At 63.2% G+C, this 26,864-nt stretch overlaps 3 protein-coding genes across 7 annotated transcripts; all 3 read right to left on the reverse strand.

Moving 5' to 3' along the window:
* Nucleotides 1–867: 867 nt before the first annotated feature.
* On the reverse strand, nt 868–11,280 carry USP36 (ubiquitin specific peptidase 36). Of its 2 annotated transcripts, none has more exons than XM_085556550.1 (20): nt 10,974–11,280; nt 10,363–10,648; nt 10,072–10,296; nt 9,290–9,400; nt 8,920–9,022; nt 8,241–8,308; nt 7,770–7,840; nt 7,335–7,417; nt 6,891–7,011; nt 6,487–6,627; nt 6,056–6,156; nt 5,702–5,840; nt 4,835–5,494; nt 4,134–4,237; nt 3,027–3,536; nt 2,647–2,789; nt 2,077–2,241; nt 1,693–1,808; nt 1,485–1,617; nt 868–1,400 (listed from the first exon to the last, which is right to left on the reverse strand). In XM_085556550.1, the coding sequence occupies exons 1-19, from the start codon at nt 10,974–10,976 to the stop codon at nt 1,486–1,488; spliced, it is 3,282 nt and encodes a 1,093-aa protein (XP_085412676.1). In that variant the 5' UTR covers nt 10,977–11,280; the 3' UTR covers nt 868–1,400; nt 1,485. The 2 variants fall into 2 exon arrangements, with proteins under 2 accessions (XP_085412676.1, XP_085412675.1); XM_085556549.1 differs by having other exon boundaries at nt 3,027–3,533; nt 10,974–11,086.
* A 309-nt stretch (nt 11,281–11,589) lies between these two features.
* Nucleotides 11,590–20,048, reverse strand: TIMP2 (TIMP metallopeptidase inhibitor 2). 2 transcript variants are annotated; one of them, XM_021534159.3, is made up of 5 exons: nt 19,736–20,048; nt 14,115–14,215; nt 13,925–14,033; nt 13,485–13,609; nt 11,590–13,091 (listed from the first exon to the last, which is right to left on the reverse strand). In XM_021534159.3, exons 1-5 carry the CDS (start codon nt 19,860–19,862, stop codon nt 12,891–12,893), a joined length of 663 nt encoding a protein of 220 aa, XP_021389834.1. In that variant the 5' UTR covers nt 19,863–20,048; the 3' UTR covers nt 11,590–12,890. The 2 variants fall into 2 exon arrangements, with proteins under 2 accessions (XP_021389834.1, XP_021389835.1); XM_021534160.4 differs by lacking the exon at nt 19,736–20,048 and adding an exon at nt 19,333–19,578.
* An 862-nt stretch (nt 20,049–20,910) lies between these two features.
* On the reverse strand, nt 20,911–26,842 carry CANT1 (calcium activated nucleotidase 1). Of its 3 annotated transcripts, none has more exons than XM_021534123.3 (4): nt 26,790–26,842; nt 24,703–25,342; nt 24,260–24,463; nt 20,911–23,820 (listed from the first exon to the last, which is right to left on the reverse strand). In XM_021534123.3, exons 2-4 carry the CDS (start codon nt 25,319–25,321, stop codon nt 23,450–23,452), a joined length of 1,194 nt encoding a protein of 397 aa, XP_021389798.3. In that variant the 5' UTR covers nt 25,322–25,342; nt 26,790–26,842; the 3' UTR covers nt 20,911–23,449. The 3 variants fall into 3 exon arrangements, with proteins under 3 accessions (XP_021389798.3, XP_021389796.3, XP_085412678.1); XM_021534121.3 differs by having other exon boundaries at nt 24,703–25,345; XM_085556552.1 differs by lacking the exon at nt 26,790–26,842 and adding an exon at nt 25,526–25,736 and having other exon boundaries at nt 24,703–25,345.
* Nucleotides 26,843–26,864: the final 22 nt, after the last annotated feature.

Consider the following 26,864-nt stretch of genomic DNA (forward strand, 5'->3'; position numbering starts at 1 on the left):
CCCGCCCCGGTGATCCCCCCCCAACCCTGTCCCGGTGCCCCCGGCCCGCCCTGGTGAAACCCCCAACCCCGCCCCGGTGAAATCCCCAACCCCACCCCGGTGATCCCCCCAACCCCGTCCCGGTGCCCCCGGCCCGCCCCGGTGAAACCCCCAACCCCGCCCCGGTGATCCCCCCAACCCCGTCCCGGTGCCCCCGGCCCGCCCCGGTGAAACCCCCAACCCCGCCCCGGTGATCCCCCCAACCCCGTCCCGGTGCCCCCGGCCCGCCCCGGTGAAACCCCCAACCCCGCCCCGGTGATCCCCCCAACCCCGTCCCGGTGATCCCCCCAACCCCGTCCCGGTGACCCCCCCCCCCCAACCCCGCCCCGGTGATCCCCCCAACCCCGTCCCGGTGCCCCCGGCCCGCCCCGGTGATCCCCCCAACCCCGCCCCGGTGATCCCCCCCCAACCCCGCCCCGGTGATCCCCCCAACCCCGTCCCGGTGATCCCCCCCCAAACCCGCCCCGGTGATCCCCCCCCAACCCTGTCCCGGTGCCCCCGGCCTGCCCTGGTGAAACCCCCAACCCCGTCCCGGTGATCCCCCCCACAACCCCGCCCCGGTGACCCCCCCCCAACCCCGTCCCGGTGAAATCCCCAACCCCACCCCAGTGATCCCCCCCCAACCCCACCCCGGTGATCCCCCCCCAACCCCGCCCCGGTGCCCCCGGCCCGCCCCGGTGATCCCCCCAACCCCGCCCCGGTGATCCCCCCCCAACGCCGTCCCGGTGAACCCCCCCCCCCAACCCCGCCCCGGTGATCCCCCCAACCCCGTCCCGGTGAGCCCGCCCCGCTGCTCGCCCCTCGCCATCGCCGCCTATCATGACCGAGTGACAAAGACCGGGATTTATTCAATTCCATCCTTCAATGCCCGTAGCCACGGCGGCAGCACTCCGGCCCCGAAGGGATCCCCCGGTGCCCCCGCGCCAGCGCGGGGCCGGGCCGACAGGGGGCCGGGGGAGGCTTTCCATGCAGCTTGTGCAGGGGAGGGGGGTCATGGAGTGAGGGGAGTAGGGGAAGATGAGGGTCGGTGACGCTGGGAAGAGGAGGCACAGCAGCTCGGAGTGACAGGGATGGGCTTGAGGCACTTGCCACGAGCCCCCGCAGGGGTGGGCTGGGGCCTGAGGGGAAGAGGCACGGAGAAGCTGATGAGGCGCCCGGCCGAGGCAGGTTGGAGGGAAGGCAGAGTGGGCAGGCTCCTCTGCAGCTGGAAAGCAGCTCGCCGAAGGAAAAGGCACAACGCCAGGGCTGCGGCTGTATTCCCTCCCCTCTGAGTGTGCTCCACCAACAGCTCCCAGGACAGCGCTGCCCTTGGTCCTTGACCTGGGACTGCTCCCTGAGCAGTTGGGGATGCAGATCTCAACCTGTGAGGCAAAGAGCCCTGTCAGACCCCACCAGGCTGCTACCTCATCAGCCCCCAGGCTCACTGTGCCCCCCGGGTCACTCACCTTAGAGCCGGTGGCCCAGGCTGGCCATCTTGGCAGGATGTGACATCAACCAGAAGTTGCGCTTGTTCTGCAACTTCTGGAATGGATTTGAGTCTCTCCTCCGCTCCTGCTTCATCTTCTTAATTTTCTTTACCTGTGCAGAGGAGGAGTGTGCTCAGGTCAGACTGCAGAGGCCCTAGCCTCCCACCTGGCCCAGGCCAGCACCCACCTTTCCTTTGTCAAATTCCTGGTCCCAGTCATCGATGACGGTCTTGCTTTGGGCCAGTGCTGTGTCCCGAATTGCATCCTGGCTCACGGCCGAAATCTCACCCTGCCAGGTCAAGACTACAGAGCGGTGGAGTCAGAAGGACCAGGCTGTGCCACGCTGCACCTGGCCCCGCCCCAGGCCCGAGGCTGGAGCCCCTCGCTGCCCACCCTGTGCCAGCCCCGTGGCCGGGTGTACCTGCCTGCTTCCAGGAGCACCCCTGCCTGCACTGGGGTGGGGGGAGCTCAGGCCCTGCAGAGCTGAGGGGACTCTGCCCCCATCCAGGCCTTAGGGCAGGGGGGCTCCATGCTGTTTGCCCACCCACATACCCACATGACCCTGGATTACCTTGCTTGCCATAAGCCCTGTCCAAGGAATTCTGGAGCAGCTTGTCCACCACGCTGGACTCCTGGCCCTCAGGGGCTGTGCCAGCCCAACTGCTGGCCATAGGGCTCAGGGCAGCCAGAGAGAGCCTCTCATCCCCAGTCTGGCTGTCACTGGGATGTGCTGCCACTGTGGAAATAAGCACGGTGAGGATGAGCCAGGGGGAGCAAGGGCAGCTACCATGTCCCTCCCTCTCCAAAGCAGATCTCATCCCAGGAAACACCATTTGGACAGACAAGGTCCTGATGGCTGAGGGTGTCTGGGCACACAAATGCCTGTCCTGGGGGTCAGTCAAGGGGCCTGTTCCCACCTCCTCTTCCAGGGCATGTGCAAAGGCTCCAGGGCTGTCCCCCAGGAGCAGCAGGCAGGCCTGGGACAGGGCAGCCCAGGCCAGGGAGCAGGACACAGACACTGCCAGGCAGCTGCGGGACCAGCAAGCACTGGGGGTGGTACAGTAGTGCTCCAAGGGGGCTCCTGGGCAGACAAGCCACTGGCCTGACACTGCCAGGCACCAGACAGGGCACAGGGTCACACCTGGGGTAGTGGCAGTGGCGGTGGGAACAGTATCGGCAGCCAGGCTGCTGAGGCTTTCCATCCACTTGCGTTTGCGGTGCTTGTGCTCTCCAGCCTCCACACTCTGATGTGTCTTACAGGGCTCTGGTTCTCTTGTCCTGGAGCTGGGGAAGGCAGCAGGGTCAGCTCACACCAGCCAGACCACAGCAGGAGAGCCTGAGCTTCCAACAGAGCAATAGGGCAGAGACACCCGTGCTGCACCCAGGGAGAAGTGAACCCACCCACAGCAAACAGGTGCTTCAGCTGGATGCATGCTGAGGTGCATCCTACGTGCAGAAAGATGAGAAGCCCCTGACTCAGGGAGCCTGACCTCAGGCTCTCACATGCCCCTTGTCCCTCACCTGTCCGAAAGCAGCATCCCAGAGCTGCACTCTTCTGTCTTCTTCAAAAGCCTGTCTTTGCTTCTATTCTTCTTTTTCTTCTTCTTCCTCTTGAGGGGTAAAGTTGGCTCCATGCCCAGGCCAGTACTGGGCTCTGGCACATGTTGCTTGGGCCCACTCTTCATGTCCTGACAGACCAGGTCATGGCTGAGACCCTCACTGGCCACCTCCTTCCCCATGACAGCCACAAAGTCCCCTGGAGAGGCAACTTTCTTCTTGGGAGGCCTGGTGTCTTTATCAGTGAAGTCCTTCTGAGGGTCAGTGCTTTCTTTCTTGGGGAGCCTGGAGTCTTTGCCCTTGAAGACCTCTGGAGAAATAACTCTCTCCTTCTTGGGAGGACTGGAGACTTCATCCATGCCCTTCACAGCCACAGCACAAGGGCTCCTGTCTGCGCTACGATGCTTCCTCTTCCGACGCTTCTTTTTGAAGGAACCCTCTGGTTCCTCCTGGCCAGATCCTGTCTCCCTGCTGCTACAAAGAAGGTGGTGTGAAGTGTGGGCAGTGGAACCATGGGTCAGCAGGGAGGCCGGGTGCTGAGCAGGCAAGTTGAGCACGAAACTGAAGGCAGACTTTTCAGGATTGGGAAGTTAAAGAGCAGATGAGGACAGGCTGAAGGACAGGAGAAGAGGCTGATCCAAAAGCCTGGATGCCCCTCTCTTCCTCCCTCCCCTGAGGTGCAGAAGCACAACACCCAACTGCTGCCATCTTGGCCACGAAATGGGAATCAGAGGCTACTCTGCAAGCACTCACAGGTCCCACAGCAGACCAGGAAAGAGTGGGTGCTGCTGCAGCACATGCTGGTGGTGAAGACAACAAGGGACACCCAGAGCAAGATCTAGACCAGGCTGGTGCCTCCTGATCCCATGGGACATTAGTATGGGGTCAGGGCCTGCAAAGCTCCCTCCCACTCTGTGCTGAAGTCACCTCTTCTCAGATCTGGAGCAAGCCCTGCCAGCCCTGGAGAACAGAAAAGCTGGCTGCAAGGCCACACAGATACCCCATGGAGCACCCAAGGTTGTCAGTGGCCTTCCAGCCATGTAGGGGCCTGTGAGCAATGGCACTGCTTACCTGGACTTTCCCAGAGGCCTAGGAGTACAGTCAGGATGGGTGGTGGCTGAGGGCTGGCACTGTGCTTGGTGATCACTCATGCTCACCTTCTGAGAGGGTTTGCCCTGCAGTTATTGGCATAAATAAAAACTTGATGGTCTAACACCAAGATTTCCATGAGCCAAGAGAAAAAGGGGAGCCCAGAGAAAGGGGAGGAGAACAGACACAGAGAGGGGCAGGGAAGTGGGGGGTGGGAGAATCGGAAGTGTGTTCAGTTAGAAAAACAAAGAAAAAAAGGAAGGACAGATGTTTAAAGACCTGGAACCCCAGTACACCCTCCTAAGCCCACTCACTGCCTGTGGAGGAGGCAGCCCCACACCCTCCTGCTCGGCATCACCCCCTGCCATTAGCCCCAGAGGACAGGCGACATCAAGAAGGTGCCAAGGCCCTCCCAATGCAGAGACTGGCACAGTCACCCCTCTGTCCCAGGCAAGGGGGCAGAAGCCACCCCCTTCATCACTCAGGGTTGTGGACAACAGCAAGACCCGCTCCCATACCCTGACCCAGAGAGGGGGGAGAGCAGCCACCACAGCCCTTGGTCAGGAGCTGGGGCGCTCTCCCCACCCACACCTGGTCAGCAGGTGCCTGGCAGGAGGCCTACACAACTTGTTTAGAAGGCACAGGTTGTCGGCCAGAGTCTCTGGGCAGAATCTCAGACTCACCTTTTTGGCTGAGAGCACTGGTTTCCTGGCCAGCAGTGGTGCTGTGGTGCTGCCCCACTTCAGCACGGCACTGCCCAGTGGGGAGGGTGTCACAGGGGCTGTCCCAGAGCTTTTGGGGGCAGCCAGGTCAGAGTCTTTAGAGACAGCCAGCTTGGTGCCAGGGCCAGCAGGGAGGTGGGGGCCAGAGTCCCTTCCCTGAGAGTTACAGAAGCTGCTGGAATTGCTCTTGGCCCTGTGGTTCTCCTTGGCCAGCTGCCCTACTGCGCTGGAACTCTTCTTCAGGGTCCTGGCCATCGCCCCACAGACACTGGGCTCCTGGCTGGACTTCAGCAGCTTGGATGAGGTAGGTGGCTTCTCACTGTCTGAACCCTGTGGGGGCAGCCCTGCTTTGGCTCTGCACATGGTGCTGGTGGCATGGAAGCCTGCACTGGGCATGCCAGGAGTCTGTGGCTTCTTGGGCCTCTGGACTGTGTCACAGCCCAGCAGTGTGGCCTCGTGGGTGGCTTTGTGGGGCAGTTTGGATGATGGGGTCTGAAAGGGTAGCTTTGACAGAGCAATTCCATTTGTCAGCTTTGACCCCATGCCAGGAGAGCTGCGGGCAACAAGGACTCCAACATCTCCAGGGCCTGGCAGTCGCTTCCCCAGCAGCTTGTCTTGTTTCTAGACAAGGAGAAAGAGAAGTTCAGTGAAGAGAGTCAATGAGCCACAGACACAGTGATACCGCCCTCCCCATGCCCAGCCAAGAACCCAGGTTCAGCAGGATCTCTCCTGCACAACACCCTCCCACTCATCCACCTCCCAGCATGGCTGCAGCCCCCAGTGCCCGTGGAGCAGCAGCTCCAGCAAGCGCCAACCCTCAGGACTCACCGGGCCCATCGGTGGCACACACAGGGTCCCGTTAATCTCAGGTTTCTTCACTGGTTTGGAGTCACTGGCAGTGCAGCTGGGCGGGCTGAAGGCAGCTGTGGCCATGGGCCCTGCTGAGCTCTTCCTGGGGCTGCCCAGCCTGGGAAAGGCAAAGTGCAGGACTCAGCCGTGGGGATGTGGATGAGCAGTAGACACATGTCAGGAAGGGGAGCAGGAGGAGGTAAGGTGCTACAGCAAACCATGACAAGGGGCTGGACCACCTCCTGCCACCCCCCACCCTAAGCCAGCACACACACAGGGGCCTTGGGGCTCCTTGGCGGGGGTAGGGGGCCAGGAGGCACAGGGTGCTCTTACCTCAGGTAGAACAGCACATAGGCCTGCTGGTTGAGAACCACCTTGATGTTGCTGGGGTGGACCTCATGGTCATTCATTCGATACCACTGCCCATTGCTGGCCTGTGGAAGAACATGGAGCATGGTCAGGCTGTGTCCAAAAAAGGGGTCAGGCTCTGGCCAGGGACTCTCCTGGCCTGCAGAGCAGCAGGAACAGCACCCATCATCAGAGCACCTCTCCCCAAAACCCACAGATGGCCCAGGGGCAGGCCAAGGAGCTCTGTCAGGGCAGACCTTCACGCTTCCTGCAGCAGACCACAGTTTGCGCCCCATGTCCAGTGCTCCACACCAGCCACCCTGCCAAGCAGCCTCCTTTCTGCACCCTGAAGGGATCCACAAGTACCTCCCAGGCCCTAGCCCAGACAGGCTCCCAAGGGAGCATCCCAGGCTCACCTTCACGTAGCAAAAGTAGTGCCCTGCGTTGCAGCTGTACCCAGAGTGTACCAGCACTGCATAGAGTCCATACGTGATGGGATCGCCCTTGGGCTCGGACATGAAAGGCCGGATGTCCAAGAACTCCGGGTATCCCACGTCCTGTGGAAAGATGTCTCAGGAGCTGGCATGGCTTTCTTGCCAGAGCAAGAGCAGCTCTGCTGTGCTACGAGTCCCATCTCTCGAGGGAGGGGACATGCTCTCCCCAGCCATAGAGTGTGGCGAGGAAGAACCCAGGATGAAATTTCCCTACTGGGAACAGTGGGGAATGGTTGCAGGACTGCACCAGGACCACCTCCCACTCTGCTCTGGGGCAGGACCTTGGGCCAGGACACAGCCCTGGCTGTGGATCACTGAGCATTCACCTTGGTTATTTTCCTTCCACCTGAGGAGCTGCAACTGCCAAAGCGTTTCAGTGAAATTGTGAGAACGTTGGAGGCTCGGTGGATGGTGAAACGTTTGCTGGCCAACACTTTCTTCCTGCACCTGCCCAGGAAAGCTCAAGCTATTCCAGCTGTTCCAACGTCAGAGGGCTGCCTGCCCTGGGCACCCAGCAATGGCAAACCCGATGGGAATGGTGCTTCTGGCACCAGGCACTGCTTCAGACACCTCCCCATGGCTATGCCCGCAGGCCCAGGTCCTCCTTTGAAGACAAGGGAGCTGAGCAGCAGCAGGCTTCATCACAAGCTTCCATGGCCCTGCACCTCATGGTTTAGCTACGCAGCAGGCACAGAAGCCCTCTCACATTGTGGCAGCCTTCCCAGAGCACACCCGTGGACCCCATTATGCCCCCAGCACCCCACACTCACATGCTGCACCTGTAAGCGTTGTCCCCACCCAGCTGCTCTGGCTTGACAAACAGCTCCAAGGCCCGCACAATGTTTGCGGCTCGCTGCAAGGACAGGGTGGAGGTCAGGGCACGTGGGGCCTGCCCACAGCACAGCCCCGCTCCCTGCAGAGGTGCTGGCCCCAGGAGAGAGCACACAGCACAGGGCTGCAGGCTGCCCCACAGTCCTGAGCCTGCCCCTGGCACAGCGTGGTGCCTGCTCTTCCCCACAGCACTGCCGAGCCTGCACAGAGGGGTCACGGCTCACTTTCAGGCAACAGGCACTGCTCTGTGAGACAGGGAAGGGGGAGCAACACCAGGAGCTACTTCCCTCCTGCCAGCACTGTCTGCAGGTTAAGAAGCCTCAGAGCAGGAACATTCCTCTCAAGAGCAAAGACCCCCAACCCCACAGCAGTACCTCAACCTCCAGTGTCATGTCCAAGAAAGGGTCATAGGTATCCGAGACAGTCTTGCACTCCAAGCATTTCACTGCAAAAGGAAGAGCCATGGGCACACCCTGGCACAACACCAGCACCTGCCACACCCCAGCACGGCACAGACAGCTGCAGTGTCCCCCAGTCCAGGTCTGGGCTCTAGGATGTCAGCACCAGGACTGACAGCTTTGCAGGGAGAAGGGCTGGCACATCCACTATGTGCTGGGGAAGAAGGTGTTGCCAGACAGCTGGGAACATGGCTCCTTTTGCTGATGGCAGTGAGCTACAGACCCCACAGCTTGGGCCCCACAGTCAATGGCTTTTCCCATTGCCACACCAGGGGTCATGACCCACAAGTGCTGCGGGACTGACCGACTGCAGCTCTGAATAAGTTAAACATGTAAGCCATTTTCCCAAAGGGTTTTACTGCCCAGGCCCAGACTGCTGGTACTCACCACGGGACCGCAGGTAACCACCAAAGATCTGGTGAACCAGAGTTGTGGCCTGGGTCTGGCGATCCAACCTACAGAGAGACAGCAGCACCGTATCTCACACTGCAGCAGCCAGCCCTGTCGGACCAGTCAGGACAGCCCCCCTCCACGTGCTGGTCAGTGGCCGGGCTGTGGAGCCCCAGGGGAGGTGGGAAGTCACAGTCCCTGCCAGACTGCTCTCCCTGTGTCACAGCTGAGGGGTGGCACCAGGCTCCAACACACACCTTCCTCTCCAGAACACTGAAGCTCCTGGCTGGAGCTCAGAGCAAAGGCAGTGCTTCCCAGGACAAAGGGCTGGGGGGAAGCTGCCCTTCCACAGCCACAGAGTTGCGGCTAAACTAGCAAGTAGGCCTGTATCCCTCAGCAACTGGCATGCAACTCCAGCCTGTAGCAGCCTCAGGATTTGGGGGCAGGACTGCAGCTGTGCTGAGGTAGAGGAGTCAGAAGAAGATGAACAACAGCCCAGAGTCTTGTCCCTGAGGGGCAGAGAGTTGGACCCCACACCCGAGGCCCCTGGAGTCAGAACCTCCCCATAATAAGGCTGACCTGGGGCACATGTTCACTCCACAGTCCACTCCCGTGAGTGCAGGGGACCAGCAAGGGAACAGCAAAGAGCAGTGATGGGCCATCAGGCCCCACATACTTGGTGTAGCCATTCAGGCAGGCCTTCTGCATGGCATCGATGGTGTAACGCAGGAACTCGTGTGCATCCTCCTGCCTACCGAAGCGCAAGTTATGGGAAATCTCTGCAAGAGAGAGAGAGGACTCAGCATGTGCTGTAACAGATGCCATCCCTCCCTGCCTTCCCTGGGGCAAGAACTCCCTGGTTTGAGTCCCCTCAACCCAAACCAGACATCAGACTCATGTCACAGAGGAAGACCCTGGCAGCCCAAGAAGTCTCCAGGCACTCCAAGGCTCCATGAGTCATCTCAGTGGAGCCGTTTCCCAAAACATGCCCCAATCCCAATAGTTCTGCTCCCACATTAGTCATGGTGGGGGGCAGCCCTCCTTACTCTTGAGGTCTCGGATGATGGAGAGTGGCTTTATTGCATTTCCGCTGTTGGCAAAAGTCTGAATCATGTGGTTCTGCATAGTGCACATCATGCAGAAGCTTCCGTGGGCACCTGGAGCAGGAGAGACAACATGATGCTGAGGACAAAACCAGGAGAGATGGAGGCAGGACAGGGATCTCTGGTCCAGTACAGCCACATTCAGTTTTCCCTATGAGCTCGATGGGGATCAGCCCATTCTGGCAAAGCCCATCACAGGACCAGCCACGGTGGCTGCCCATAAGAGACAGTGTTCACACTGATAGAAAACAGGTCCCAGGTAAGCACTGGACAAGCCCATAGCTTGGCCCTGAGGGGCAGATCCCGTCGGCAGTCCTATGGACCGGGCTGCAAGGCCTGTGTGTTCTCTGTGGTGACAGCTCACAGCAGTGCCTGCCACGCTGCTCTTCTGCACTCCCCACAGTAAGGGGCTATTCAGGACCCCCTAGCTGAGCCCCCAAGAAGCCGGTAGGCCCCATTGGGCCCATCTTAGTCCTGGCTACACCCAGCAGAGACAAAGATGCCAAGCTTGGGAACGTTGCTATGGCCAGGAAAAAGTGAGCAGGACCCAGGAACAGCCTCTTGACAGAGAAACAAGCAGAAAGGAACAGGGCAGGGAAGGTGCATCCTAATATCTGCACTCCCTCACTAGAGCCAGGCACACAGGTGCTGAGCGCAGCACTGTGAGCAGGTCAGGCAGATGCTGCTCGTCCCTCCCGGCCCCCTGAACCGGGGTCCCCACTCACAGGTGCGTCCGTGCTCCCGGGAGAGCAGGTAGTTGGTGAGTGGCGGCGTGTAGGTCAGGCACTGCAGCGCCGAGTTCAGGAAGCAGGTGTTGCCCAGGTTACTCAGCCCGGCGCCCACACGGTGAACCCGCTCCCACTTCATGGAGAGGCTCTGGGGTGGGAAGAGCACCTTCTGCGGCGTGGGGATCCCGTCACCCGCGGCCCTCGGCAGGGCATGGCTGTGTCCTGCGGGGAGCAGCGAGTCAGCCGGGGGCAGGAGCACGGAGGGGTCCCTTCACCCTCTCCACTTACCGGGGGGCTTCTGCCGCTCCGGAAGGGTGCCGGTGATGCCGAGGGGGCGGCCGAGGACCTCGGCCCCGATGTGCTCGTACTTGTCCCGCAGGTGCTCCAGCTGCCCGGCCAAGCCGCGGCGGGCGGGCGCGAACTCGATGCGCTGCTGCAGCACGGAGCGGGCGGCGGCGGCCAGCGGCCGGCCCAGCTCCGCCGCCGCCTCCCGCCGCGCCGGCTCCAGCGCCTGCCGCAGCTTCTCCGCGATCATCGCCGTGGGCGGCCGGCTCGGCGGGCCCGGCGGCCGCGGCTGCACAGAGGGCGGAAAGGGATGGCTGAGCGGGGGGCCCTGGCCCGGCAAGGCCTGTCCCGCTGCGCTCCGGCTCTCAGAGCAACCGGCCGCCGCCACGGCCCTCTCGGCGCGTCCCTCGGCCACCACGGGCACCGCAAACCCCCCGCCGCCACCCGCGACCCCGACCGCCGCCTCGGCCCCACCGCCGCCAAATGCGGCCCGGCCGCTCCCGGCTCTCCGCTCCCCACGGGCGGCCCCGCCGGCAGGGCAGAGGAGCGCGGCGGGACGGGGCGCAGGCCCCGGCGTCCCCGGGCCCGTCCCGCCCGGTCCCGGCAGCGCTCACCATCCGGGTCCCGCCGCACGCACGTGTCGCCACTCCGCCACTCGCCCGCCGCCGGCACAAACTCCTTCCGCGCCGGCCCCGCGGGGCGGCTCGCTCGGCGCAGCCCGGGGACGCGGGCGCTCCGCCCCTTGTTGGGAAGAGCCAAAGGAGACACGAGCTCCGCCCGCCCGCTGCGAGTCCCGGCGCGGACGGAGGCAGGACGGGGCTGCCGAGGCTAAGGCGGCCGGTAACGCCGCGGCCACAGCGGACGGTCCCACGAGGGGACGTTTCCACCCGGGACGGGCCACCATGCGGTACCCCGACCCCGCCCTCGCCCCTTGAGTCATAGTCCCGCCCCGGTCCCGGTCCCGTCGGATCCCGCCCGCATCCGGGGGTGGGCCCGCCTCAGCTCTTCCCCTCCCTGTCTCATTCCATTCCCTCCGGCCCCGCGTGGTTCGCTTCTCTCCGCCGCTGAGGAGGGCCGGGGGGGTCCCGGCCGAGCCGCCGCAGGTCCGAACCGGAGCAGCGGTCCCGCCCCTCTTCCCCCTTGAGCTCCCGGCACGGACCCTCTGCGGGTACCGAGGCGGCTCCAGCGCCGGACGAGGAGACGGAAATCACGGCACAGGGACGACACAGCCGGCGGCAAAACAAGTGGCGATATTGAAGTCAAAGACAGAGGAGCAGCAGCGACAGGAGCACAACGGGTACAGCCATACAGAGCGCCCGGGATGCGCGATCGGGACTGAGTAAAGGTTGGGGTTTTTTTCCTTTTTCTTTCTTTTTAATTTTTATCTTTAATATGTTGAAATTGCCCAGACTGGTCCAGTACGACATCTCAAAGCACAGCATGAAAACCCCACCGGCACAGGGCTGCAGGGAGCATTCCCGGCGCGCTCCCAAAGCCATGAGTGCACGTGCCAGTGCCGCGACAGCTCCGCGGCACACGCCAGCATTGCTGTGGCATGGGGATGGCTCAGAGAACTCGGGGCCGAGGGGTGTGAGGGGGTCACCGGAGGGGACAGGTTTTCCTGCAGCCGCCCTGCTGCCAGTTCCAGGCTCCACTCCTGACACCACGGAGAAGGGAGCTTGCCTGGCTGCAGTGGTGCTGAGTGCCACAGCATGGCCCAGATCTGCACGAGGTGATGATGGACACCCTGTGCCCATGCAGCCAGAGCTTCGGCCCCTGGTGCCCTGCCAAGGGTTCCAGGTCAAACCTGTCCAGTGGTGGCATCTGTAGAAGGATCTGTAGGAGGTTGCAGGGGAACGGAGACCCCTGGAGAGAGGACCATGTGGAGAGGCAACAGTGCATGGGTGTGTGTCAGGGGTCACCCCAGATATGCTAACATGCCCCTCCAGCTTTATGGAACAAGGCACCTGTGCAGGAGTCATCTGGCCCGCTGAAAGGCCCGGAGCCCCTTCCTGGGAGTTGTGCCACATGGTAAAGCCCCCCAGAGCCCCTGCCCAGAGGGGTGCCTTTCTGGCACCCTGAAGGGAGAGGTAGGTGGTGGGGGAAGGGGTACAGCAGGGTTGCCAGATGCTGCGGTGGGGAGGGCTGTGTATCTGGAGCTGTGGGGGAGGCTCTACAGCGGGGCACTGGTAGACCTGCTACGCAGCCAGGGCAGCTCCCACCACTCACAAGGGCTTGATTCCTTCACAGCTGCCAGAGCCAAGCATGGCTGGGGGATTGTGACCCTGGCAGGGAGGTCCCCACACCCTGCTCAGCCCTGCCACGAGCAAAGGATGCCCAGTGCAGCTGCGGGCTGCCAGGAGCCTGCAACAGAACGGGTCCCTGGCCCTGGCCCCCACACGTGTGGCAGCCACTGGGGCCCCCTGCAGCCAAGTGGATTTTCATGCTGTCTCCAGGATTTGATATCAGCGTGGACCAGTCTAACATCTCGCAGGTTTTTTCTACTGGCTACTGGAATGCGCTCGTTTGGCTTAGGGGTCCTCAATGTCGAGAAACTCTTGCTTGGGGGGGGCCATGCCGCGGTACCAGGCACATGAGCCGTCGCTCCTCTTGATGCAGGCGTAGTGCTTCGCCTGCCGCCCATCCACATTGTTCTTCTCCATGGCCCAGTCTGTCCACAGACACTCATCCGAGGAGGAGACGAAGCAGGGGATGGAGAGGCAGCGCGAGATCTGTGCATAACAAAGACTGTCACCCACCAGCCCGAGGGGGCAATGGGCCAGGGGGAGGCAGCATGCTCTGCTTCATCCAGCCCCCAGCTCTGGACAGGGATGCCAGGCTGACCCTGCCCTGTGGGGCATGGTGGGGATGCAACCCCAATGCAGGGAACTGGGCAACCCCTGGTTGCAAGTCCCAGGGCTGGCCTTGGTTCCCAGCTGGAGGAAGACAGAGGCAGGGCAGCCCTTCCTGTCTGCCCAGCCACATGCTGTGCATCCTCCAGGATGCACTGTCCTGTGTCTAGGACAGTGAAGAGCATCTCACTGTGGAGCCCACCCCTGCCTGGGGGCTGCAGACCCTCCCTGGTGTGGGGCAGGGGGCATGCGGGAGGCAGCCTGGTTGCTCACCTTGCACTCACAGCCCATCTGGTACCGCTGGTTTAGGCTCTTCTTCTGGGTTGGGGTCAGCGAGTCCCAGGTGGACACCAAGTCACAGAGCGTGATGTGCATCTTGCCATTGCCCTCTGACTTGCCTGGGGAGAGGCCAGACAGACCACTCAAGGAGATCCCGTGCTGACTCATGGTGCCTGGGGCCCCTCACTGTGCCCTATCCATGGTGACTCTGGGGAGCTGAGGCTTGTCCCCAGCTTGCCCCCACCATGGCCTGGGACTGCTGAGCACAGCCGGGACACAGCCAGGGGTTCCCCGAGGGCCAGTGGCTTGAGCAGGAGGGCAAGGGGAGAATGTGCCCAGGAAGCAGGCACACATCAGGCACCTTGCGGGGCACATGGGGCATCCAGGCCAGCACTGTCCCGACGCCCCCCGAGAGCCCTCCCCGCAGTACTCACCTGCGATGAGATACTCCTTCTTCCCGCCGGTGTCCAGCAGCCGGCCACACACGGCAGTGGATGGAGCCGTGTAGATGAACTCTATGTCCTGGTCAGGGCCCTTGAACATCTGGGAAGCAGAGGCAGGCATGAGTGGCTGGTGAAGGGGCCACCCCATGCCCCAGCCTCCTGACCCGATGTGCCCCATTACCTTGATCTGCTTGATTTCATACTGGATGCGTTTGATTGGATTCCCGTATATATCGTTCCCCGAATCCACCTCTTTTGCAGAGACAGCCTTGGCTCGGATCACTGGAAGGGAGAGGTGAGGTAAGGGGGTGACCAGTCCCTGCATCTCACACTGTCTCCCTCCTTCACAGGGGACTACTGCCTGCAGCAGACCCAACTGCCTGCCTGGCTGCCCCCAGAGCTGGCTGTCACCCGCTGTCCCCAAAGGGATGGAGCTCTGGTACGGGCAGGACAGTGACCAGCAGCATTGCAGCAGCAGCCTCAAGGCCATGATAAGGAAAGTTCATGAGAGGATCACCTGGCCCCAGGGCTGGTGAGGCTGTGGCACGGTGAGCCAGGGGACAGCTCTGCTGTGGCAGGGTCCCTGCGGTCATGCTGCTGCCACAGCTCAGGATGAGTGGTCTGGCATGTGAGTGCTCGGCACGTGGCAGTGACCTGCAGGGGCCAGGCAGGCAAGGCGGGCAGCCAGCTCAGCCTTGCTCACCGGCTGGGACATCGGGCTGGCTCATGCTGGGCAGGTTGCCTGGGTCCCTGCACTGGGAACTGCAGCCCCCAGTTGTGCTCAGCTCCCTCCATCAGTGCAGGGGCTGAAGCTCCCAGGCAGCACCAGGGATGCTGATGATGTAGGGGACAGTGGCAGTGCCAAAGCTAGAGCTCCTGCTCGGCACTCAGCGTATGGAGGGGGCCTGGCTGCAGGGCAGTGGCTGGCAGGGCTCCCTGCTCTGCCATGGGTACCCCCATCCAACAGAAGGGCAGCTCTCCACCCTGCAGGGCTCCCCCTGCCCTGCCAGCCCCCCGAGCACTGTGGGGCAGGGAACAGGGAGCTGGGCACTCTCACAGAGTTCATCCTGGTTCATGTCCCCACTGAAGGGTGCTGGGCTGGCAGCAGCCAGGGACATGCAGAGGTCACCCACTGCCTGGCACAGAGGAGCTTCTCCCACCTGGCATGGTCAGGAGAGGAAATCTGACCGCACTCTATAAATACTGCAGGCTGTGGGGGCACGCAGGCAGGCTATTTAAGCTGAAGGTCAGGGGGGCACAGCCCCACATGGGCACCAGCAAGTGTCAATACAGTTCACTCTGGAAAGGTGAGAGTGGCACCAACATGAACAGGGACCAGGGAAGAGGTTTCCCAAAATGGCCATCTCCCAGTCACAGGCAGCACTCATTCTGTGCAGGGCTGGGCGAAGCAATGGCCGCAGTGAGGGCTTTCCCAACTGCTCCCATCCCTTGGGAAGGGCTGGGCCATCCAGCCACAGTGACAGCACCTCAGCCATGCCTGGGGACAGCACCCACTCCTCTGTCAGCAGTGTGCTGGGATCACTACAGACACAAGCCACCCCTTGCCCCCGCGGCCACCATGGCTCCTGTGAGCCAAGCCCTGCGTGCCATCAGCGTAACTCGGGTGCAGCCAGTGCCGGCTCCCGTGTGGGGAATGGCTGCTGGTTCAGTGGGCTCCAGCCTTTCCATTCACGTGCTGATGAATCACTTGACAAAAATGCAGCCCGATTCTGGGTGGATTTGTTCTGAACAGTGCGGCTTTGTGGAGGGGACGACTGCGCTGTGCTTTCCCCGCCAAGACCCCGCAGCGCAGCCAAGCTGCTCCACACCCGCCAGGAACCAGGGCAGCAGAGGGAACCCTGAGGAGAGCCTGGGATGAGGAGGCTGAGCAAGGGATGGACCCCTGGGTGCCCAAGAACCAGTAGTCAGACCTCCCCAGACACCAATGCCCCCACTGGCCTTGTCACTCACCACTCCTGCTGCTGACGTGAGCAACCACCAGCCAGGGAGCCCAGACCCTCTCTGAAGATGAGCCAAGGCTCTCTGGCTCCTGGGGCACATGGCAGGCACAGCACACAGTTGGCTCTGCTTTACCAAGTTGGACCAGGGAAATGCAGGAAACACTCCTGCCCCAGGCAGGCCAAGCAAGAAGGTGCTCCATGGCAGCAGAGGGTCCCCTGGCAGAGTGGGATTCCCACTGGTGACATCTCCTGTGCGGGTCCCCAGGGCTGCCACTGTGGCCTCCCCACAGTGAGGACTCTGGACCCTGCAGGGACAGAGAGATCCTGCAAGGTAAGCATGTCCCTTGCTGCCCTCTGCCATCAGCATCATTTGGGGACATATAGATCACTTGTGGCACATCCAGTGCCATAAAACCACCAGGCTGTCTCTCTGGGCTTACTAGTGTTGGAATTTCTACTACATGGCCCCATGTAGGGCTACCCCACCTCAGGGCACCACTGTGCTTGCCTGTGCCCCATGGGAAGAAGAGCACCACAAGGACCCTTGGCCATGGGAACCCCTTTCTGGCCCAGGACTTGCAGAATTGCTGCCTCTTCCTCTGCTCTGCCGCCCCAAATCCCACCAAGCCACCCTGCCCACACGCATCCACAGCTGCCCGGGCAGCGCCAGTGCCCACGGACAGCAGGGGCCACTGCTAGGCTGGATGCCCAGAGAACAAAGCTCCCTTCTCCAGGGCAGCTGGCAGCAGAGGGGCTGGCTGCCAATGCCAGCACTGCCTGCTGCCTGCCTGGCACTGCCAGCCCGGGCACCTGACCTTGGTGAGGGCAGTCACTCCAGCCCTGCTTGAGGCCAGTGGAGATGGGGAGACAGCTAACCACCCTGGGAGGGATTCCTGCACCCAGCCCTGACCGGCGCAAGGGCAACAGCCACCTCCCAGGTGTTTGCTGGCATCCCAGTGCCCGCCCGCCCGCCAGCGGCCGCCGCGGCTGGCACCCCGCCCCGGCACAGTGGTGTGAGGATGCTGAGGCTGGAGGCGTGCAGGGCTGAGCAGCGCAGCCCGGCAGCGAGGAGGAAGCGAAGGCCGTGGAGACTCCCTGGTGGCCGGCAGTGCCTGCGGGGCGGCGAGAGGCAGCGCGGGCAGCAGGTCCCGCTCCCCGCCGGGCTGCGCGGGAGCCGCGGGCCGAGCGCCGCCGTGGCCGCGTGCGTCATCCCGGCCGCTGACGGGAGCTGATGGAGCCCAATCAGCGGCAGCCCCCGCCTCGGCCCACGGCCCCTCCGCGCCAGCGCTCGGCAGGGCGGCACCGGGCACGGGCACCGGGCACGGGCACCGGCACCGGGCACCGGGCACCGGGCACCGGCACCGGGCACCGGCCCCGCCAGGCTCGGCGGGGTTTGCAGGCAGCTGCACCCCCGCGGGGACAGCTCCCACCACGGCCCTGCAAATCCCCTCCTCTGGCCGGTCCCTGCTGGCTGCTGGCAGCCCCCACACTCACCGTGCCCGTCCCGAGGAACCGAGCACAGGGACGACTGGGATCAGTGCAATCCAGCTGTCCCCAGCCCAGGCTGCACCGAGCCCCGCTCTCTCCTGGCCCCATCCTCTGCCTGCTGCCTCGCAGGGGCAAAGCCACAGCTTTGCCTAGAAGGGCTCAGCATCCCCCTCTCACACCCCACATCCCCACGCTGCTCCAGAAGAGATGGAGCAGGAGCTGGGTTTCCTGCTGTAGCACAACCGGGCAGCTGAGCATCTCCTGCAGCAAAGCAGCCCAAGAGAGCCTGGGCACAGCCCCAGTGAGGGATGGTGGATGGGGCAGCCCCAAGTCCTTGGGTCCTGCAGAAAAGCCCTGGTCATCTCATGAGCTAGGACATGCAAGCACAGGCTGGCAGGTTCTAAATCACCCGCCCCAGTGACACAACCCCAGCCCCTCTATGACCCCCAGCCCCTCAGATGCCACCCACCCAATGCAGAGCTACATCTACCTCCCCTTGCACCACCTGGAAGTGCAGCCCTGGGCTGTGGGGCTGCTCCAGCCCCTGCATGACAGACCAAGTGCAGGGGCAGGTGCAAGGCCAGAGGGGTCACGGGGATGAGGCAGGTGCTGCCCATGCCATGGAGAGGAGATCCCAGGACCCCACACTGTGCTCAGCATGATACCCCATACTGAGGGTTGAGCATAAGCCTTGGGGCCCATTCACTTTTGGTGTACCCACCCAGCACTGCAGGACATCAGCCATCCCCACACCACCACATTTCTAGCAAGGGCCCAACCTGGACACAAGTCTGTCCAGCCACAGCAGCTGCAAAAGGTCCCAGCAGTACCAGGGGCCCAGGTTCTCCTAGGCTCCACACATCTGCTGGAATGGAACTGGCTGAGGAACATCCCAACTCCAGAGAGCATCCAGGAGGAAGATAAGCAGCAGCAAAAGGCCAGGGCACACAGGACCATCCTCTGATATGTCCCCAAGCCCAGCACTGTTTTCACTCAGGCCGACGTGAAGCTGCACAAGTGACTTGGGCTGGCAGCCAGAAGGTGCCAGCGCTGCTGGCAGCGCGCCTGGGAGGACGCTGCCTCGGCAGGACAGGCTCCGGGTGCCTGCAGGACGGGCACCTGTTGAGGGCAGCAGGGCAGCTGGAGATCAAAGCTCAGCGAGGCAGTGCCCTCCCGGGGGACGGTGCAGACAGCCAGGACCGCCGAGACAGACAGTGACTCAGCAGTTGAGTCAGGGCTGAGCCGGCACCCCACGACGGGCAGTGAGTCACGAGTGCCCCGAAAACTGATCCTGACAGGAGCGTGATGGGAAGCCACAGCCGCACTGCCCGAGCAGGCACAAGACATCCTGTGGGCTAGGGACACCAGCTCCAGCAGCAGCTACAAAAACCCAGCGCTCCATTTTGTCTCAAAACCTTCCTGTCCCCAACACGCCTTGTGGCGAGGCAGGGCACCCGAGGCAGCAGCCAAATGCTGTGGGAGTTGCCCTCACGGAGGAAAGACGCTGGGAGTGGGGTCTGGAAAGGACGCCTGTGAGGAACATCCTGGATCTGGAGCAGGGGACAGGGCAGGGCCATCCAGAGGCTGGGGCTGCCTCAGTGGTTGGGAATGTTACCTCTCCAGCTGAGCCTGGGAACGGGCCCGCGAAGGGAAGTGCTGGGAACTGGGGCCGGCCTGTTCAGTTCATATGTTAAAATTTAATAAGGGCATTATTCATAGAAAGAGGAATCCAGACCCCGGCGCTGCCAAGCCCTCCCTTTTAGCAGCATCCAAGCCGAACAAAGTGGGACGGGGGAAAGGAAATGCCTGGAAGTAAGGCACAGACAGGGGTGACCGAGCCGTGGCGGCAGCTGCCAGGGACAGGGGCTCCTCCGGGCCCCGGGCCGGTGCCGTGGCCGCACTCGGAGGGTCCCGGTCGCCCCCGGGCCCCAACCCCGCGCTGCCACGTACCTCGCTGGGTCATCAGAGTCGGGGGAGGCCGGGCCCACCCGTGTCATTCACCGGAGAGCGACCAGTGGGGACGCGGCCCCGGCGTAGCCGCGCTCCGGTCGCCCCTCGCAGCGTCGGAGGCGCCCCCGGGAGCAATGCCGGGCGCGGGAGGCCCCCCGAGACGGCGGGAGGCGGTGCGGGGTGGGACGGGCATGGCCCGCACGGAGGGACCGCGCCCGGCCGCGCATCTGCACCCGCCGACACACCCCCGGGCCGGCGGGCGCCGCGGGCGGGGGCCGGGGGGCTCTGCCCGCTCCCCGCCCGCCCCGCGCCAACTTTCCGGTCCTTCCCCCGCCGCGAAGTTGGCGCGGGCGGGGCCGGGGGGGCTCGGGGGGCTCGGGGCGGGGTTCCCCGCGGCGCTCACCTACGTCGGCGTTGCAGAAGGCCTGTTGCGGGTGGATGGGCGAGCAGCTGCAGGCGTCGGCCGGGCGGGCCCTGCCGAGCAGCAACACCGCCAGCCAGGCCAGCAGGCTGGGCAGCGCGGCGGGCATGGTGCGGGGCTGCGGGCGCGGCCACCCGGCCCCGATCCCGCACCCACCGCCGGGCCCGGCCGAGCCGCCGCCGGGAACTTGGGTCCGGCCGGGGCGGGCGCTCTGCGGCCGCCGCTCCGTTGCCTTCCCGGAGCCGTTCGCTTCCTCCCCGCCGCGCTCGGCCTCCCTCTTTAACGTGCTCCGGGGATCTGCTGCTCCTCCTCCGCGTGGCGCGGGGCCAGCCCGGCTGCGCCCGCCCTCCGCGGGATGCGGCTTCGCCGCTACCGCTGCTCCCGCCCCGGCACGGCCCCCGCCGCGGGCACCGGCCGCCCCCGCCCCGGCGCATCCCGCCAGCCCCCGGCTCCATCGCTCCTGGACCCGCCGCCCCGGACCCCCGCCCGTAGTAGAGCAGTGTCCGACCAACTGACGGTCGGACAGGCATCAGTTCTGGCTGTGCACGAGAATTCCTCCCCACCTTCGGCCCCTCCACCCTAGCTTATCCCACACCCGAGTTCCCCTGCCTGCTTCCACTGGGGGTCCTGTGCCACAGCGACCTGCCCCAGGCCTCGGGCCTCTCTCCATGGCAGCAGCTCCTGCCCTGGAGCACAGCTCCAAAAACCCACCTTGTCTCTATCCTGGATGCATGATGGGGTTTAACCCCAGCGGGCAGCTCAGCCCCCAGCTGCTTTTGGTTCGTTCTTCCCAGCGGGGTAGTGAGAGAACTGGGAAGGGGAAAGTGAGAAAACTGCTGGCTGAGATAAAAGTGAAGCAAAAGCCACACATAAGCAAAGCAAAGCAGGGAATTCTTTCACCCCTCCCCAGGGCAGGCAGGTGCTGAGCCATCCCCAGGGCAGCTGGGCTCCAGCATGTGATGGTGATTTGGGAAGACAAACACCACCACTCCAAATGTCCCCCTTTCCCTCCTTCTTCCCCCAGCTTTATATGCCAAGTATGATTCCATACAGTGTGGAATAGCCTTTGGGTCAGCTCTTCTGTGTCCCCTCTCGACTCTTTGTGCCCCCCACCGGCCCCTCACTGCTGGGATGAAGAGCAGAACAAGGCCTCAAGCTGTGAAAATGCTGCTCAGCAGTAATGAAAACATTGCTGTTATCAACCCTGTTCCAAACACAAATCCAAAACACTGTCCTACACCATATTACACATCTAATATGGAAAAACGGACTACCCCAGTCCAAACCCACTCACTGTGTCACTGTGGAGGTGTCAGGATGCTGCTGCTGTCACTGTACTCTGTGCCTGGCTGGCTGCTGAGAGTGCTCCATCTCCCCAGCAGTCCCTTTGTCCTAGAGGAGCAGGCAGGGACACAAGCATTCAAGCACAGCTAGGCAAGGGCATATGTTGGCAGGACAGACACCACCATGGCCACAAAATATGCTCCTGAGCCAGCCTCTTGCCACAGCACTGCCATGCCATGCAGTAGAGGGAGATAATAGAGGTGCTCAGCCTCTAGGATGAGAAGAAACAGCAGAACAGGGCAGCTGGACCTGACCCAAACCCTGCCTGAGCCTGCAGGGAACACATGGGAGCTGACAGCACTCACAGTGCTGGGATGCTGGATGACACCTGGAGATGGGGACCCAGGTTGCCAACTCCTCTGTGGGGCTCATGGTCTGCAGAGGTCCTAGCAGCAGCAGGACTCCTGCTGGCTCAGCTGCCTGAGGCATTGGTGCTGCTGCTCTGAGGGTAGTGCAGTGCTCCGGGCAGGGGCCCGGGGGACAAGAAGGGACCAAGTAGCAGGGACAGCCACTGGCACAGCCCTGGGATCACAGCAGGTGCTGTGGAGCTGTTGGTGCTGCTGAGGAGGGTGAGTGAGGCCAGGAGAGACTGCCAAGCCAAGTGCCAGTGACGCTTGAGTGGCATCATGGACTGTGGCCAGCTGGCGCCCAGTGTGAGCTGCAAATGCATCCTGGGTGCTCTGGGCCAGGTGCTCCACGATCCCCAGGCCATGTGCAGGGGCCAAAGCCAGGCCTGTCTGCAGCACTGGGGACAGGTCCTGTCTAGAGACAAGTGCAGCCCAGCACTGGCCGAGTCATCGTCTGGGCTAAATGAAAACACATGTCTGGCTTGCACGGCTCTGCATGGCTCACAGAGGTGCTGACACTGTAAACAGGGCTGGGGGGAACAGCCTGGCTGGGTTCTTGGGAGGGCCCCAACCACTCTGCGGATTCCTCCACCCAACCACAGCCTGACTGCTGCACCGACAGCCCCTCTCCCTCCCTGTGCATGGCTGGACCCCACAGCAGAGCAGTGCCCGGGCATGGCAGAGCGATACAGGGGGCACAAGGGCCCCCCAAACCATAGTGGCCAGCTCTCTGAAGCCCTACTTGCTGCCCTAGGGGCAGTGTTAAAAAGAAACAAAGTGGGGACACAACAGAGCCAAACACTGGTCCTGGTGTGAGGATATGCTGCCCTGTGACCTGGGGCAGGGCAGACCTGAGCCAGGTCAGTGTGGGCAAGCCAGGAGCCACAGCCTCCTTGGTCAGAGGGGTCAGGAGGGTCCTGGGGCTAGCAGATGCCCCTTTGACACTTGTGGCTTCTGAAACAACACAAGTTCCTCCTGGGGGCCACAGGCTACAGCAGCAATTTCACAACATGCTGGCGAGCATGGGGAGGGCTCCCTGGCCAAAGCCCTGGGCTGCTGAGAGTGCTTCTCAGCTGCTGCCAGCTCTGGCAAGCAGAACTGCAGCTCCTGCCTCTGCTCCTGCATCGAGCACAGCAGCCCTTGGACAGCATGGCTGCACTGTCGCCAGCTCCCAGCAGTTCCTGCCCAGGGCTCAGCTCTTCCCAGAGCTGACAGTTCCGGGGCGGGAAGCATTTCTGGGGCTGGAGCCACGTGCAGCCAGGCCTCGGAGAAGACAGCCAGCACGCACACACACCTCTTGAGGGTGTGGTCTGGGAATGGCACCAGGGTGGGCCCACTTTACATCATCCCCTGCCCCTTAGGCACAGCCACAGTGGTGAGGGAACTGCTGCCTCCTCCGTGGTCACAGGAGCAAAGGGACACAGACAATGCCCCCTCCCATGCAGGACTTTTCTCTGAAACAGGCCACCCGCCACCCCAGCCATCACCTCATCCAGCTTATGGGAAAAGGGAAGGAAATCCAGCTTCTGAAGTAAAAGCCTGATGAAATCCCCACAATCTGACCTGCTCAGGCTGCACATCCCCCTCCACCCAGGGAGCCCCATGGCACACAAGGCACAGCTGTAGAGTTGGGGCTCAGCTGCAATCCCAGAACAGGGACGTCACCAGAGCCACCGACCCACTGCAGATGGCTCTGTCGCAATTCAGGGCTGGGCACTAAGGGCTGCAGTGGGGCCTGCCTAGGCACCAGCACTCCAGGACCTGACACTGTCTCGGGGCCGGGAGCACCCTGTGGTGGCGGTCCATTACCACCAGGTGCCACTGCCGAAACACTTGCACCACACCTGCTGCAGCTCAGTCAACACTTTACAGGAGAGCCCAGGGCCAAGGACACAGCTGGGAGCACTGCCTGACATCCCTCATGGACCCCGGGCTAGAAGCAGGCTTGCAGGGCCTGCCCATGTCCCTAAGCTGCCCGCGTGCCTCCACTCGCTGCAGATGTCTGTTAAATAAACTCAATGCCCTCGTACTTCACGCTCCCAATCCTGGTCTCAGGCAGGAGGAAGCGCCCATCCAGTGTGAAGGCCATGATGTAGCTGGAGATCTTGCCATTGTCCTCTTCTGATTTTAGTGCCACGATGATCTGGTCGTCCGTGTCCGGGATGAACTTGAAGGAGGAGAAGCCATGGGTGGGAACCACATCGCCCACGCGCCCCACTGTCACATCCCCGAAATCCTGGGTGGAGCTGAGCAGCAGGTTGGTGCCTCGCTGCTCGTCCGCCTTCTCGCTGTAGCGCTCGTGGCTGGCGCGGCGCGGCAGGAAGAACCAGCGCTGCAACGTGTCACTCCAGGAGGCCGACTCGTGGATCAGGTACCCTGCGGCAGGAAGCGGAGTCTGACCACACAGACCACAGGGGCACAGCCACGCCAGGATGGGACCCTCCCCCTCCTCTCCTCCTTCCCTTCCAAAACACCCCACAGCCCCGCACAGGTATCCCCTATGAACTTTTTTGCCTACTCCTGCCCCACTGCCTGGCAGCAGCTCCCCAGTTCCTCCCAGAGTCAGGCAGGGCCACACAGCACATCCCAGTCTGCCTGGGAGCCCAGCTGCCAGGCCCAATGACAACTGAGCCACCCTTCAGATACTCCTGGCACAGGCAGCAGAGGAAAACGACCACGACAAGGTGAGATCTCTGGCCTCTGGCAGCCTCTAAATCTCACCCAGTGCCAGCATCCCTGGGAAGGGTGACTGTATGGCTCTGGAGCCATCAAGAGTGTGGGATATTGGGTGGCAGGAGGTTGCCCTGCTCCATACCTGGGGGCCGGATCCCCGCTGCAGCCCTCAGTGTGTTGTAGTTTGTCACCCAGTTCTCGTGGCTCACATCACCCTTGTAGCCAATGACCTTCACCCACTGGGGGTTCTCATTCACCACTTCCCCTGTGGTGGTGGTCCACTCCTTGCCCAGTCCTCCTACATACAGGTGCTCATCCTTCACTGCCAGCCACTCTGCCTTGAAGCCTGTGGTGGAAAGAATGGCATGAGGTGGCTCAGTCAGCACGTAACCATCAGACTGTCCCACATGCCTCAAACCCCACACCCCTGAGCCCAGTGCCGGGCACAGTGTCCCCCACATAGCCAGCTGGTTGCTTGGCAGGAAATGCCCTCTCTTGGCCAGGCTCAGAGGTCACAGGAAAGGTGTGCCCCACCCCAGCAGGTGAAAAGAGCCAAGGGCTTCACAGGGCAGAATGGGAGCTCACCTTTGCCCACAGTGCCGTCCCCATCTGGGAGGATCACCCAAGGCACCACCTTATTGCCCTCGATCTGGTAGACCACACCTGTCCGGTCGTCCACTGCATACAGCTTCCCATTGAAAACCACAAGCTCTGAGAGCTCCATGCCCCGGCCCTTCTCAGCCAGGTGGGACTGCAGCATGCTCTCATCCTTGTCCCACTCCACCATCACTCTGTCCCCACTGTCTGACAGTACCAGGTAGCCCTTCTTCAGGTAACTGAACCAGGTGTGCTCCTGAGAGCCCCGGGACTGCGTGTCCAGGTCTGCAATGACGCCGATGCGGTAGCGCATGCCCTCGGGGTTTCTCTGCGGAGGGGACAGCGGGTAGGTGTCATTGTAGCGGTCCCCTGCCTGCAGGCCAAGCTGCCAGGTGCGAGGGCTGGGGGGGCCATGCCGTGCTGGGGAGGAACGGTGCAGGCAGAGGAGGAACAGCACAAGCCCCACGCAGGCTGAGGACAGCACGATGGCCTTCCAGCGCGGTCGGAAGCGCGGGTCAGCACCCTTGGTCATGGATGCGAGGACAGGCAGACCACCCACGCTGATCCGGAGGGGGCTCATAGACTCATGGCAGGGCGGGACTGGCATCAGACAGGGGGCGAGGAGAACCTGCTAGAAAGAGGGGAGAGAGAAGAGCTGATTTGGTGCTGACTGAGCTGGGGGAACAACAGAACACAGCCATGAGGAGCCCCATCCCCTCTTCTGCTGCAGAAGGTGCTCCCACCCCATGCAGGTACGAGCCACCATACACAGGGGCTGTTTGCTGCTGGAACTACCCTCAGCTCTTCTCACCTGGCTCCCTCTGCGCCCCCTGACCAGGAGCCCCAGCGTCTTGGCAGGATTGCATGACCTGCTCAGCACTTCTACATGTGCCATGGTCACTGCAGCTCAGGCAGCGAGCTGAGGCACCCGGCTCAAGGCAAGCCTCATGTCACTGTGTCCACGTCCCCACAGGCTCCTCGGAGGAAGTGGGTTCCCCTCAGGCAAGGATGACCCTTGCTGCCTCCAGAGTGGTTGAGCAGCCTGGCCCAGCTCCCATGGCCCTGAGAACCGACCCCACTGATGAGCCTTGAGCTTGTCCCCAAGCCACACAGGGACACTTGAGAGACACGTGGCAGCTCCGCCCAAGCAGGATGCCAACACCTGAGCAGGAAGTGCAGTGCCCAAGGGACACACATCCTGACCTGCCCAGCCTCACAGACACGGGACCCCCTCACCCTGCCCAGGCTCACAGCGTGTCCTCCACGTGTGAACATCGTGAGCCCACCCCGGGCTGTGCCCACCCGCGGGCCCGGGGTGCCAGCAGTGCCCTTCGGTGCCACCTCCCTCCCTGCAGCACAGAGGACGTGGCAGCGCCCCGGGCTCCCGCAGACGGGCACTCCGAGCTGCCCCGCCGGCAAGCAGCCATCACTGGACCCGTGCTCAGCCCGTGCCATGCTGCCCGGTGCAGAGACCCCCATCCCGGGGCAGAGATCCCCAGCTGCCATCCCAGGGCTTTCCACAAAGGGCCCATCCCGCAGGGTCTCAATCTGCCTTTCATCAGCCAGAGTGGCAAACAGAGGCGGCATTGAACGTGGGGGGCCGGCCCCGGACAGGGGAGCTGCGGCACAGCACGGAGCCCACGCTGGGGGCACGGGAGCGCTTCTCGTCCTGCGGCACCCCGGAGCGTGGGCCTCGGCAGAGCCCCGGGGACCCCTCTCGGTGCACTGACACCCCCCCCGCGTTTGTAGCCCGGTCTGAGCACGGCCACGGCGAACCCTCAAAATGCCGGGGCACGGTCACGGGGACCTCCGGGCAGGGACACGGGGACTCCTCGCCCCCTTGGGGACCCTTGCGCCCCCTCCCCGGCCGAGCTGACGGGCAGCTGGGGCACCGCCCGCACTGAGCGCGGCCCTGAGCTCCCCCGCGCCCCCGGGACCTCCGCGCGGGGCGTAGTCCCGAGGAGCCCACCACTGCCGCCCGGGCAGGCTGCTCGAGGTCCGCGGTGCCCCCGTCCGGTGCGGACCCCCGCCTGCCGGCCCCGCGCCCCGCGCCCCCCGCCCGTGTCCCCGCTCACCGCGCCACCGCCTCCCCCGCGCGCAGCCGCCGCCGCCACCGCCTACAGTTCCCGGCGGCCCCGCGCGCCGCCGCC

The sequence above is a fragment of the Lonchura striata genome, chromosome 18 (assembly GCF_050655825.1).
Source record: "Lonchura striata isolate lonStrDom1 chromosome 18, ASM5065582v1, whole genome shotgun sequence".
In the NCBI taxonomy this organism is placed as follows: Eukaryota; Metazoa; Chordata; class Aves; order Passeriformes; family Estrildidae; genus Lonchura; species Lonchura striata.